A 14563-nucleotide genomic window follows, 5' to 3' on the forward strand; every position below is an offset into this window, starting at 1 on the left:
AGAGAGAGAGAGACGAGGCCCAGTTTGGGAGTGGGGAAGTCCAGTTGGTGGGAGAGGAGAGCTCGAGGTCTGGGCCATCCCCTCCACTCAGCGGCCTCAATTCTCGACTAACTTTCAAGACGTTCTCTTCGGTAGTGTAAACATAGTGACGTTTAAGGTTATGTGCCCTTGTTGCTACGCAGTAAGTATTCTTCGCTGTCTATATTTCGACCAGATATTTGTGAAAATACTTTGAGTGTTACTATTCTTCTGAGTGTTATATATTTTTGTTTGTTAACATTTTAGGGGTACTTTGCGAAGAATAACGACTTCGGTAGTGAACAAAAGCGTAAACATTGTGTTGTTCCATATTATTGCTGAAATTATTTAAAATATTACGATTCTTCTCAGTGTTATTTATTAAGTTGTAGACATACAGGAGGCTGTACAACACCTTTGCTTGTGAAGAATATATTTATAGAATTATTGTATCAACCCCACTGTCCACATCATACGTTGAATATTACTATTCTTCTCAGTGTTATGTAATTCCATTTATTAACTGTAGGGGGCTACACAGCACCTTCGCTTCCAAAGAATAAATTTATAGAATTATTGTATTAGCCCCCAGTAAATCTTAGCTGTCCACATTATACTTTGAATATTACTATTCTTCTCAGTGTTACATAGTTCCATTTATTAACGTCATAGATGTACCATAGGGAGCTACGAAGCACCTTCGTTGCGAAGAATACATTCTTCAAATTATCGCATTAACCAACACTGCTGTGTAAGAGTAACAAACTATGCGCAGCATAGAATACAAAGGTAACAGGACTTCATACAACGCAATATCAAATAGTTGTACAATTTTATTATCACTATCGTTACTAGTTATTACCATACTACGAACTGATAGAAACTAATAAATAGTTCAGCGACCCATTCACCTAGAAAATAGTTTTAAGTACATAGATGTAAATGATATTTAAGACACCGAACTGATAGAAGCTCTAATAAATAGTTCAGCGACCCATTCACCTAGAAAATAGTTTTAAGTACACCGATAGATAGAAACATGTTCTACTAAAGGCACGTTTTAATTTCTGGATGAAAATTTGGATCACCGATGGATGAATCGGAGGAGAAGAATTCAGAGTAAGCAGCTTCCGGAGACAGGAGGGGGTCGTCGCCTATATCCACACCGAGTGTTTTTTACCACCTACGTTCTCCACCTTTTGCCTCCGGACCGGTACAAAGGTCCCGCGATCCTCGTTAACGAGGAGATCCGCGACAGTTTTTCCTTCCCCCCTTTGGATCCCTTTTTCCGTGCCCCGGCCATTCGAAACGCGGAAACGTCGTTACAGCGTCCCCGGGTCCCATCCGGACGTCGCGTCGGATGCGTCGCGATATTTTCTTGCCACCCGTTCGCCTCTGAATTCGAGGCTTTTGTAACGCACAGTTTTACGCCATCAGGATTCCCCCTGCGAAGGAATGCAATTAAAAACGCAGTAGGTATCTCGTTAGTCGAAGGACGCTAGATTTGCGAAATAACAATCGTTCCTGCGTCGTGTTCCTCGTGTTCCGACGATATAAATGGAAAACTCAGATTTTCTCTAATCCAGCTTAGGTGTTATTGTTCGAACAACTTAGAATTTTATTATTTAATACACGGCTATCAAACTCAATATTTTCGAGTAAAATGTCGATACTAGATTAAAATAGTTTCAATGAAAATTCTAGATAAATGATAGATAAATAATGGGGAATCCCGATCTTCTCTAATCCAGCTCAGAGTTAAATATTGTTTGAGTAACTTGGAATAAAAGTTTATTATTTAATACACAGCTATCAAATACAATATTTTCGAGTAAACTGTTGATCCTAGATTAAAATAATTCCAATGGAAATTTTAGATAAATAATGGGGAATCCAGATGTTCTCTAATCCAGCTCAGAGTTAAATATTGTTTGAGTAATTTGGAATAAAAGTTTATTATTTAATACACAGCTATCAAATACAATATTTTCGAGTAAACTGTTGATCCTAGATTAAAATAATTCCAATGGAAATTTTAGATAAATAATGGGGAATCCAGATGTTCTCTAATCCAGCTCAGAGTTAAATGTTGTTTGAGCAACTTGGAATATAAATTTATTATTCGATTGTTTACAAAGGAGACTCTGGAATGCGTGTTAATTATTAAATTTTCTTGATTGATTAAACAAGGTCTTTTCATTCGTGATACCGTTGATGCATTCGACTAGATTAATTTGTACGTAAATATGGCATATTTACGCGCACGGATGAAATTTGGAATATCGGCCGTTACCCAATCAACGTTCGACAAACAGAAAAATATAGGGGAAAACACCGCATCGCTCGCGAGTTTACGGATCGATGCTGTGTATGGTCGAATAGAACTGGTTTGGAAGGGAGTTTAACACAATTAAAAAACATTTTACAACTTTATGAAATTTCTAGTGTCGAACCACTTGATTAGAAGATATTTTACAACTTTTTTGAATTTCTTGTGTTACTTGATTGAAAAATATTTTACAATTTTTAAAAATTTCTAATGTCAAAAAGCACTTAATTGAAAAATGTTTTCTAACTTTGTAAAATTTCTGGTGTCAGAAAACTTGATTGAAAAATATTTTACAATTTTTAAAAATTTCTAATGTCAAAATGCACTTGATTGAAAAATATTTTACAATTTTTTGATAGCAATTTAAATCACTAGTAAAATTTCCTTCGAGCTCAATATACCACCCCTTTCTAAATTTGCCAGAATATTTTAATAATTATATTATAAATTTGATATTTAAAAAATTCCTTGTTATTTATATTAAAAAACAATCTAAGTATAGTCATCTCCAAATAAAATTTCTCTTATCTATAGGGTGTCTTTTCAATCAAATTTACTGTTTAATAAAATTTCCACTAAATTCAATGTACTCCCTCTTTTTAAATTACCCAGAATGTATTAATAATCGAGTCTTTTTTAGTCCTAGTTCTAAAATTGTATGTTACAATTTCATCGCGTGCAACTTTATCAAGCCTGTAATAAGTACTTTAAGTGAAATAGTTTGGTAGTAAATATCCCGATAAAGAAATATACACCGTCCAATAGAAATTAAGAATTGCATGTTTAAACCATCTAGTTACCATATACTGTTAAAAATAAATCCCTAGATTATGCAATGTAGAATGTAAACAGGTTAAGGTAAAAGAAGGTATTTTTAATAAAGAATCGCACATGTCATCGATTTAGAATCCGGTTGATAACCGATGACGAATACATTTACATTGTTTGGATCCCCATAGTCTGTTCGCAATATCGAGCAACACTCTCGAAGTCGAGGTTGTCGCGAGGCTAAATGACGCGTATAGGCGTGAATCGGGGTCACAAACACACAGCACACACGTCGAAATGGAATTTCCGTGGTTGAGCGAGAAAGAAAAAAAAAGAAAGAAATAGAAGAAAAGTACAGCGTTGCATTCGAGGGGGAGGGGAGGTGGGAGGTCGTCGTTCGTGCTTCGACTCGCGTTTACCTCCGGCGCGAGAACGGGCCCGCGTGAGCCGCGACCATCTGCAGGAAATATCGAAATAACCCCCGGGAGATCGACGTGGCTCGACGCTCTCATTCAAGATTCATGATTAAACTTCGAATCTGGCCCGCGCGCGCGCCACTTTTTCGATTAAGCCCCGGCCCGTTGTTCTCGGGCGCGCCGGTGCACGCGTCGCGGGATTACGGGGCGCAAAAGTTCGGGGGGCGGAAAAGTTCGACGACGGGGGCGTATTGTAATGCAGGGTCTGAGCAGTCGCGACGCCGGAATTTTCGCGGACGTAAAACCACTCGCGGATACGCCCGCGACTTTGATTTGATAATTTTACGGAACCGAGCGAGGCAAATGTTTTTTGGTTCATGCTATACATCGGGTATTGTGTGGTATTGTATGGACAATAGATATAAAAGGCTTTCAGGTGGAAAATTGTATTGTATTATAAGCTGTTTTTATCAAAGTTGTTTATTATTTTATTAGTATTATTTTAGAGTTTCATTGTTAATAATCTCCATTCCTTTCAATCTTTTTCTGTTCAAATTGCGGGCAAATACTATCCTCAAAAATGCCGCAACTTTAATTAAAAAATTTTTCGAAATTGTGGGAGGCAAATTTTTTTTGGTACAGGCTATACATTGGATATTGTGTGTTATTGTATGGACAATAGATATGGAAGGCTTTCAGGTGGAAAATTGTGTTCTATTATTTTGCAACTATTTTTGTCAAAGTTGTTTATTATTTTATTAATATTATTTTAGGTTTTCAATGTAAATAATCTCCACCCCTTTCATTCTATTTCTATTCTAAAACTTTCGAGGGTAATTTAATTTATGCTTTTATCCAATTACTATTTTCCTATGTTTGTATAGTAGGGGGTTTCTTATTATTTAATTGTGTGACGGTCGCCGGTGACCACCACGACGGTGAACACTAAAGTGATGGTCACCGGTGACCGCCATCTTAGTCAACATATTACAAAAATTTCTTCCTGTTAACTTCAAAATATTGACCACATATTGCAATTGCAATTAATTCCAAATACACATCCCCCTTTTCTACACTGATTCTAACCCAAAACATAGAGCTCCCCAAATCATCAAAGACAATACATATTTTTTTATTCATCGAAAACAAGGGTGATCCCCGCGATTCAACTTCGACCCGCTTTTTTGACGCGTTCTGTTCTCCTCCACAGTGAAGGAGAGCACAGAACAGTCGAAGTGGAGGGGGAGGGTGGACGCGCGGATTAAATCGTCGAACGGAAATTGCCGTGGCGAAAATTTGGAGGGGTAAAAAAAAAAAAAAAAAATTCGACCGACTGGTCGGGTCCCGATGACGTTTCGTTCGCAGGCCGGAAATGCACAAGATTAAATCGATCGAAACTGTGGGTTTCATCGCGCGCGGGGAGGGAGGGTTAGAGAATCGTGGAGAATCGGGAACTTCACTATTTTTATTTTTATTTTTTACTCCCCCGTGCGTTTGCGTCGAAAAATATTTTTTTTACCCCCACCGCCCCCTCGCCCTCTGACGTCCGTTGAAAAAATCTAAAAACTGAAAACGGAGACCCGTTAATTGGATATTCGCGAACGCTACTCGAAAAAACGTTAAAACGTTTCTCTCCGTGGAAAAAATTTCGAAATACCTCTCTCTGGATGTAACTCGATCCTCCCCCGCGTAATGCTTAGTTCGTTTACTTACTCGTTTAATTAATTTAATCGATTAAGCTCCGGGGCTCTTTGGGGATTACAGATTTAAGGGTTCGTTTCTAAAATTTGCTTTTTGAATAGTGATTCATACTTTTTATTTAACTTGGTTTTCTCGTGGGGATGGAGATCCTCTGCATTTTTTATTCTTTGGAAAATTTATATGTTTTAAAATTGTAATAAAATATTTTTTCGTTCCTCCTCCGAATACTGCTTTGTTTGTTTACTCGTTTAATTTTATTATGTTTGAATCTTATGTTGTATGTTTAAAATTATGGTCACTGGTGACCACCATGTTAGTCAATATTTTTATACGTTTAAAATGACACACTGGTGACCACCATGACAGTCAACACTGAAGTGATGGTCACTGGTGACCACCACGATGGTCAGCATTAAAGTGACGCTCACTGGTGACCACCATGACAGTCAACACTGAAATACTGACGGTCACCTGTGACCACCATGACGATGAACACTGAAGTGATGGTCACTGGTGACCACCACGATGGTCAGCATTAAAGTGACGCTCACTGGTGACCACCATGACAGTCAACACTGAAATACTGACGGTCACCTGTGACCACCATGACGATGAACACTAAAGTGATGGTCACTGATGACCACCACGATGGTCACCATTAAAATGACGGTCACTGGTGACCACCATAACCTAAAACTTGTATCCTAAAGTGGTACATACATTTTATTTAAGTTGATCTCTCAAAAGGGGTGGAAAATTCAGATCTAAACACTGAGAAAAATAGATAGAGATCGTCTGCATTTTTATTCACTGGGAAAATTGATATATTTTGCCCCAAAATTGCAGTAAAATATTGTTAAATTGACCATTGTTCCAAGTAGCTTGGAAAGCCGTTTCAACATCTATTGCCCAGGGTTTCCCCACGTTCGATAGTTTCCATAGATGTAATCCGAATTGAAATCAAAGTTCGCGACACCTCGTGACAGGGTGGAAACTTTTCGAAGAAGTTTAATATAATCCATCGAAGCCCTCAAACTCGACTTTCATCGTTTCATACATCCGCCAATAATAATATTTCGAACGATTTGAAAAAGCTGATCGATTTCAGAGGACCAAAAAGACCACGAAATTTGAGAAATATTTTTCTGACGTGATTTAAATATTAATCACACTTTTTGGGGTGGAAAAATATAAATAATCCGTGGAAAAATCGTGAAAAATCGATGGAAATTAATTCCAGGTCGACTGAGACCATCGACAGCGATACTGGGAGAATATTTTCCAGAGTTTGTTTCCCCTCCTGTCCCAGAAGAGTCATCCAAAACGAAATTTGTTTGTCTATGTCTCGAATGCAGGAGGGGGGAAAAAAACGCCCAGCCTACTTGGCGGAAAAATAAATACGGATCGGAGCACGCTAGAAAAATCTCAATTACAGACGGACCTGGAGGGGTTGAGAGGGCGTTGTTTGTAGAGTCCGTGCGTGAAAAATGGAAAAAAAACTGAGAAGAACTGTATCAACATAATTCGAGGGAAAGGTGGAGGCGAAACGCGTACGTTTTCGGTGTGCAAACTCGTGGCAGACCAAATATCAAGATGGATGGTTCTTGGTAGAGTTATGGTAAATGGAGGAAAATAGTGTTAGCTGCTGTTGGATCCACAAGAAAAACTGTTTGATTTGTTGTTTGCAGAAAATAGAATCTAGGGAAAAGTTTGAAATTATGAAGTATTTAATATTTATTTATTAGGAGGGGTGGAAATTAAGTGTAGAAAAAAAAATATTTTTTTAGTTGTGGTAGAGAACAGTGGTCATAGATAGATAATTGTTAAAGTCATAATTTCATTGTAAATATTGATAAAATTTTAATTTTTGAATTTATTGAAAATATTTGACAAGGCAAATTGCAGTCAAAGATAGATAATTGTTATTTTATAAATAGAGACTACTAATTTAATTGTAAATTGTGAAGCTCATCAAATTTTAATTTTTGAATTTTATATAAATATTTAACAAGGCAAATTGCAGTCAAAGATAGATAATTGTTAGCTCATAAACGTATCACTTAATTGTAAATTGTGATAAAATTTTAATTTTTGAGGTTATTATAAACATTTGACAATCCACATCAATAACTGCAACGAAACTAAAATAATAATTCGTAAACGAGAATTAAAAATTGTACCAGTAATCAGATATTTTTGTAGAAAAATTGACTGTTTTGGATGTGTTTTTTGGGTCGATACGTTAATTTCGCGGAGCAATTACGCAGTTCTGAGCTCGCGACATGCAACGAGGGGGGGGGGATAGAGTGTTTGCAAATTTGCTTTCCGCGCGTCCAACTCGAGAACGGGGCGAGGTAAAACAACGATTTTCCCTGTCGCGAGGCCTCCTTGAAACTGGTAATTTTTCGGTGGAGTGGCTTCCACGATCCTCTCGAGTGTATTTGCGGTAAAAGCGAGCCGAAGTCGACCTACGGCCACCGTGGTGCTTCCCCCTCCCTCGTCGAGACCACGGCTTCCGGTAACGTCGTTTTCGCCCAGCTTGACTTTGATATGTAAAGAAACGTGGCATGTTTATTAATCGATTATTGCACAGCATCGAAAGGGCACTGCATTCATTTCACCCCCATTACGCTCACAAATTTATTTACACTCCCGTTCTCTGCCGTTTAATCCACCTTTGTATACTATTTTACCTTTGCTTTACCCTTTCTGTATCGTATTACCATTATGTGCAATGGGGACGTGGAGAATATTAATAAATATCACTCGTGGATACTTTGGTTTTATCTGTTGGAAATAAAACCATTTTGTGTTTAGTAATTCCCCGTTTTATTATTAGAATAGTTCACAAATTGTGGACAGTAGTTTACATTCTTCGCGATTAATATTTTTATTTAGGGTATTGGCCCAATCGTGGAAAAAATTGTAATGGGGGATTCTAGAGCCCAAAATAAGACGAAAATCAAGAATAGCAATTTGTTGATTGAGGCTTCGTTAAAAAGTTATTAACGTTTAAAGTTGCATATGTGAGACGGGACAGGGCGCGCTGCGTGCGTGGAGCTTTAAACGTTAATAACTTGTTAACGAAGCCTCAATCGAGAAATTGGTATTCTTGATTTTCGTCTTATTTTGGCCTCTAGAATCCCCCATTAAAATTTTTCTAAATAAATAAATAAATTCCCTGAAATAGAGCTGGAAAATTCTACGTTTGGGGCTGTCGAATATAAACTATAAAACCCTGAAAATGTCTCTTAGATTACAGTTGGCTAAAGCAAATCGAATCATCGTAGATTGTTTTTTTTATAAACCAGTAAGTAATATTTGTTAATTTTTATTTTCTGATTATTAAATACGAAATTATAGATCTATAAAACAATTCTTCGAGCACATGTTTGACGTTGCAACCTCTTCTAACTGATTACCTTTTTTCAAATCTTAATTTTCAACATCTTTTGAGGGCCTCGTTAGACCCGTAGATGAATTTTAGCGCTTGTAACATCGAACTGACCGCGTCTATAATAAACGTAGCGCAGCGCGTGGCGCTTTATCGTGATTAAATGTCAACACGATCGTCGGGACGATATCGAGTTATCTAAAATTTGTCCCAATTGCGAAACTGCCGGTAGCTCGACCCAGGTCCCGGGTCATCGGGCGCCACCGCCAACGATACGGTGTATTTTTACCGTATCGTCGAAACAGCCACCCCACCCCACCCCCCACTTTGGAAAAACGCGACACGAAAATTGTTTTATCTCCTCGTTTTTTAATATCGTTACCCGATTAATACGCGGCTAAGTCAAAGGCGAGCGAATTTAATAGTTCGCGGACGTAATCGCCGGAAGTATCGAGCCGCCCCCGACCCCACGGCGTTCGAACAATCCGCGCCGTAGCATTTCGAATTCACCTGGTCCGGGTCAACGACACTGCCCGTTCGCTCGCAAAGAGCGTTCGGCCTCTTTTAAATCCGCGCGACGGTCGAGTGTATTGGTAATTAAATTGTTGCGCGACGTTAATTCCCGCTCGCTGCATAGAACCGTCATTTTCCCCCGGTTTCTCCGCCAGGGGAAACGGAAAAACGTCCGCTCTTGTCTTCCGCGCGGGAACAAACGCCTTGATTATGGCACAACTGTTTACGAACGTTGCAGAGGCGCGTTATTATCGCGACTCTATCGGCGGGGATTCCTAAAAAATGGGTTGACACAATTGTAAAGTGGATTTGTTTGGAATTATTGGGCACAAATTGTGCTTTCAAAGAGGGTAGTTATGTTAGGGGATGATTGGTCAACTGTGTTGAAATAGTGGTTCTAGTACTTTCTAAGGATGCTCCCAAACATCTTCAAACTGGATTTATTTGGAAATTTTGGGTACAAATTGTGCTTTCAAAGATGGTGGTTATTCTAGTGGAGGGGTTGAGATTGGTTAATAGTGTTAAAATAGTGGTTCTAGTTCTTTCTAAAGATGCTCCCAATCATCTCCAAACTGGATGTATTTGGAATTCTTTGTCACAAGTTGTGCTTTCAAAGAGGGTAGTTATGTTAGGGGTTGATTGGTCAACTGTGTTAAAGTAGTGGTTCTAGTTCTTTCTAAAAATGCTCCCAAACATCTTCAAACTGGATTTATTTGCAATTCTTGGGCACAAATTGTGCTTTCAAAGAGGGTGGTTATAGTAGTGGAGGATGTTGATTGGTCAACTGTGTTAAAATAGTGGTTCTGGTTCTTTCTAAAGATGCTCTTAAACATTTAAAACAGGATTTTTTCAGAACTTTTGGACACAAATGATACTTTCATGTTTAATGATGTTCGTGGAGGGGTTAATATTAATGGATTGATTAAACGTTGGTCACCAATATTAAAATAGTAGTTCTAGGTCTTCCTAAGGATGCTCTCAAACATTTACAAACAGGATTTGTTCAGAATTTTTGGACACAAATGATACTTTCCTGTTTAATGATGTTTGCGGAGGGGTTGATATAAATGGATTGATTAAACGTTGGTCAACAGTGTTAAAATAATGGTCCTAGGTCTTCCTAAGGATACTCTCAAACATCTTCAAACTGGATTTATTTGGAATTATTGGGCATAAATTGAGGTTTCAAAGAGTGTAGTTATAGTAGCGGAGAGGTTGATTGGTCAATTATGTTAAAGTAGTGGTTCTAGGTCTTCCTAATGATGCTCTCAAACATTTACAAACCGAATTTGTCTAAAATTCAAACAAATATTACTAGTTTACAAATATAAAAGAAAAGATCAGACTATGAAACGTCAAATCCCATGTTTGAAGGCTAATTCTATGTATGAGACGTATGATCCATGGTCTAATTTCTTATTTATTTCATTAATTCCCACTCGTGGAAGAGTCCTGGTTTTGTATTTAATAATCAGCAAATGAAAATTGACAAGCATCATACAAAAAGAATCATCAAACTTCCAATGGTCTAACCCCATGTTTGAAGGCTTATTCTACCAACTGAAAGGACGATCCATGCTCCAATTTCTTATTCATTTTATTAATTCTTGCTAGTAGAAGAGCTCTGATTTTGTATTTAATGATTAGCAAATTAAAATTAACAAATATTACTAACTTATAACTACAGAACCAAGACATCAAACTATGAATCGTCAAACCCCATGTTTGAAGGCTTGTTCTATCTATGAGGCGTATGATCCATGGTCTAATTTCTTATTTATTTCATTAATTCCCATTCATAGAAGAGTCCTGGTTTTGTATTTAATAATCAGCAAATGAAAATTAACAAACATCACTGGTCAATAAATACAAAAAAAAAAAACCATCACACCTCATGTTTGAAGGCTTATTCTATCAACTGAGAGGAGGATCCATGCTCCAATTTCCTATTCATTTCATCAATTCTTGTTAGTAGAAGAGCTCTAATAATTAGCAAATTAAAATTAACAAATATTACTAATTTATAAATACAAAAAAGAACATCAAACATATGGAACGTCAAACCCCATGTTTGAAATGCCCCAATTTCTTATTCATTTGATCAATTCTCGACAGCGGAGGAGCTCTGATTTCGTGTTTAATAATTAACGAAGAAAATTCGACGGAATGTTATTAATTTAAAACTACGGATCACGCTCGCGGGAACCGAATGCATTTTCATACGTTCGACGCGTTCAGTTCGCAGCGTTGACGACGTGAAAATTTTACGCGCTCCAGCCTCGTCCGCGTCGGTCGGATTGCGCTGTTAAAAATTCAATTTTTCACCGAGATGGGGAATGATTAATAAAGCGAGCTTTTTGCGCCGGGCCGCGGGAAATAACTTGGCGGAATTAACAAACCGACGGCACCGTATTCGTTCCGCCGCGTCGTTCGTTTCAACGTCGACGTGAAACGGACACGGTACCAGGCAGAATTCTTATTTCACAGGTAAACAACTTTTTCCCCAGCCTGTACTTAGAACAAAAACCAGAAATCGATTTGTAAATTTAGTTTCGTTACTTCGAAACTTTACTATTACTACGTTGTGGACTTTCAAATTTCGAAGCTTTTCAATTCAGTTTCTTTATTCATCCGATGAGAGCGTCCCGTTGCGCGCGATGTTTAGAAAATGGACCTTTCAAAGGCAGAAATTCGACAGTTTTTGCGCCACGGGAGTTTTTAGGAGGCACAAAGCTGGAAAAATTGTGAATATTAACGATGTTTATGGATTTAACGTCGTTAACAGGCATGGGAGATGTCGATGGAATATGTATTGGGAAAATTTGGACTCTGATTGCTCGACTTTTGGTCCAATGAACATCCTCAAACATGGACAAACATCGTCAAACATGAACAAACATCGTCAAACATGAACAAACATTGTTAAATGTGACCCAGACCTAAGTCAATACAAATTATAAGACTTGTTCCAACTCATGTATCATTACAAATTCACAACAGTCTTGGAAATCTGATGAAACGTGAACAAACCTAGTCAAACATGATCAAACCTCGTCAAACGTGAACAAACCTCTGTTATTTAACTAATTTCCACTCTCTTTTCAAAACTTAGAGCACCCCAATACAAATTATAATACATATTCAAACTCATTTATCTTTACAAATTCAAAACAGTATTGAAATGTGATTAATCATGAACATACTTTGTCAAACATGACCAAACCTCTGTTCTTTAACTAATTTCCACCCTTTTTAAAACCTAGAGTACCCCAATAGGAATTACAAAACATATTCAAACTCGTTTATCTTTGCAAATTCAAAACAGTGTTGGAAATTTGAATTACAACCTCAATAGATATCGAATAAAATTTACTACAATAGTCAATATAAATCTAAACGAATAATGCACGATAATAAATAAAAGGTATGGAAAGTTATAAAGTTTCGTGTCGAGGAGTCTTTCGTGGAAATTGCATTTCGAAAAGTGATCGATTTCGCGGCGAACGGAGCATAAGTTTTCGTAGGGGGATGCTCGATAAGGTACGTACTCGTGGAAAATAATTTATCCGGCGTGATTCACGGCCGAGACAAAGACCTTGCTCGAAGTTACGATGTAACTTCCTGAATTATGCATCCCACAGAGCTCTGGAGGACTTATTTTCGTCGACCCTTTCGTGGATAAAGGAATTTCCTGGGCTTCACGGCGGTTGGTTGTCCTCGAGGACCACGTGGAATTAATATCTGTCCATCCGGAATACTTTGGGGATTATTTAGGGCGAAATTCCGCGACGTGATTTCGAATAAAATGAACCCCGACCTTGGCCTTCGAGATGCTTAGTTGAATGAGGGTCGAAGACGAGGGGGTTGGGATGATTGGATGGATCAGGGATCGAGGACTTTGGCAACAGGTCCTGCACAGAACAGGAAACACTCGATTCCACTAATTGCGTTTGCAAAACGCGTGGACGGTGTCCTTTCAGTTGTTATTCGAGCTGCTGCAACTTGAGAGACGAGTGGGCGAAATTTGATCGCCCTCGAGGATCGATCGACCGTGTTTGTATCGTTAAAGGGAATGTTATTGACGAGCAACAATCAGATACAACGGTTATTATTAACCTGATTTGTCGAATGGTGGAATTATTGTTGAATATATTTGGGAATATTTACATTTCTATTATTTGTTGAATAATGGGAATTAATAATTGCTTGTCTCTTGGGAGTTCTTGAAATATTAAATTGTAATTAGTTTCTGAGTATAAAAATACTCAGGGGAATTTTGTTATAGTTATACAGGGTATTGGGCCATCCCTGGGAAAAATTTTAATGGGAGAGTCTAGAGGTTAAAATAAGACGAAAATCGAGAATATCAATTTGTTGATTGAGGCTTCGTTAAAAGTTATTAAAAAATTTCAAATCCTTCTGGAAAAATTATTTTCGGTTGTAGGGGTCAATTACAATCACTTTTGGTTAAGAGACATACCCCCGAAATCCTACGCATTGTCGAGAAAAAAATTCCTGACCGAAGGTCTGATTTGAAGCCAGAATCACCTCTAAAATTTCATGCGAATCTTTAAAATGTCATAACTTCTGAACGGATCGGGGGATTTTAATGTTTGAAAAGGCAAACAACGCGTATTTTGATGAAGATTATATAGAAATTCTAAAAAAGTTGAAAAAGTTCGTCCTTAACCCCGTAAATTGAGAAAAACCCCATAAAAGTGGTCCAATTTTCAAACGACCATAACTTCCACAATAGTGAATGGATTTCATTGAAATTTTTTTCTGAAGTAGAGCTTAGAGGCACCTACCAAAAAGTATTAAACAATATTTCCGTAGGACGTCAATCAAATTTATTAAAAATGCAAAACTAGTTTTCAAGAAAAATCGACAGGTGGGTAGGTGCCTAAATTTTTCGACGATAAAAAAAAATTCCGAATCGTTCTAAAAAAATTATTTTCGGTTTCAGGGGTCAAGTACAATCATTTTTGGTTAATAGACATACCCCCGAAATCCTACTCAGTTTCGAGAAACAAATTCCTCACCGAAAATATAATTTCTGGCCAGAAATCTCTGCCCGAATTTTCATGCGAATCTTTAAAACGTCATAACTTCTGAACGGATTGGACGATTTTAATGTTCGAAACGGCAAACAATGCGTATTTTGATGTAGAATATGTAGAAATTGTAATAATTATCAAAAAGTTGATCCATGACATCGCAAAATGAGGGAGAGCCCATAAAAATGGTCCAATCTTCAAACAGCCATAACTCCTACAATAGTGAATATATTTCAATGAAATTTTGGGAGGAATTAGAGCTCATGTATACCTACAAAAAAGTATTAGACAACTTTTCTCTAGGACGTCAAATAAAATTATTAAAAATCAGAAACGAATTCTTAAGGTAAATCGACAGGTAAATCCC

General features: G+C 37.6%; 1 protein-coding gene and 1 long non-coding RNA gene across 2 annotated transcripts in view; both read left to right on the plus strand.

Annotated features, from left to right (window-relative positions):
* The first annotated feature begins 297 nt into the window (after positions 1-297).
* LOC122400052 lies at positions 298-1305 on the plus strand. The gene is made up of 3 exons (XR_006259331.1): positions 298-328; positions 691-807; positions 1072-1305. It is a non-coding gene; the product is annotated as an uncharacterized LOC122400052 (long non-coding RNA).
* A 4409-nt stretch (positions 1306-5714) lies between these two features.
* LOC122399885 (cell surface glycoprotein MUC18-like) overlaps positions 5715-14563 on the plus strand; it is a 79368-nt gene continuing 70519 nt past the window's right edge. The window contains exon 1 of the mRNA XM_043400942.1: positions 5715-5760. Within this exon, the coding sequence (XP_043256877.1) occupies positions 5715-5760 (46 nt within the window). The remainder of the gene's footprint in view (positions 5761-14563) is intronic.

Source organism: Colletes gigas, unplaced genomic scaffold (assembly GCF_013123115.1).
Source record: "Colletes gigas isolate AHSC1104 unplaced genomic scaffold, ASM1312311v1 Colletes_gigas_Sc00015, whole genome shotgun sequence".
Classification (NCBI taxonomy): Eukaryota; Metazoa; Arthropoda; class Insecta; order Hymenoptera; family Colletidae; genus Colletes; species Colletes gigas.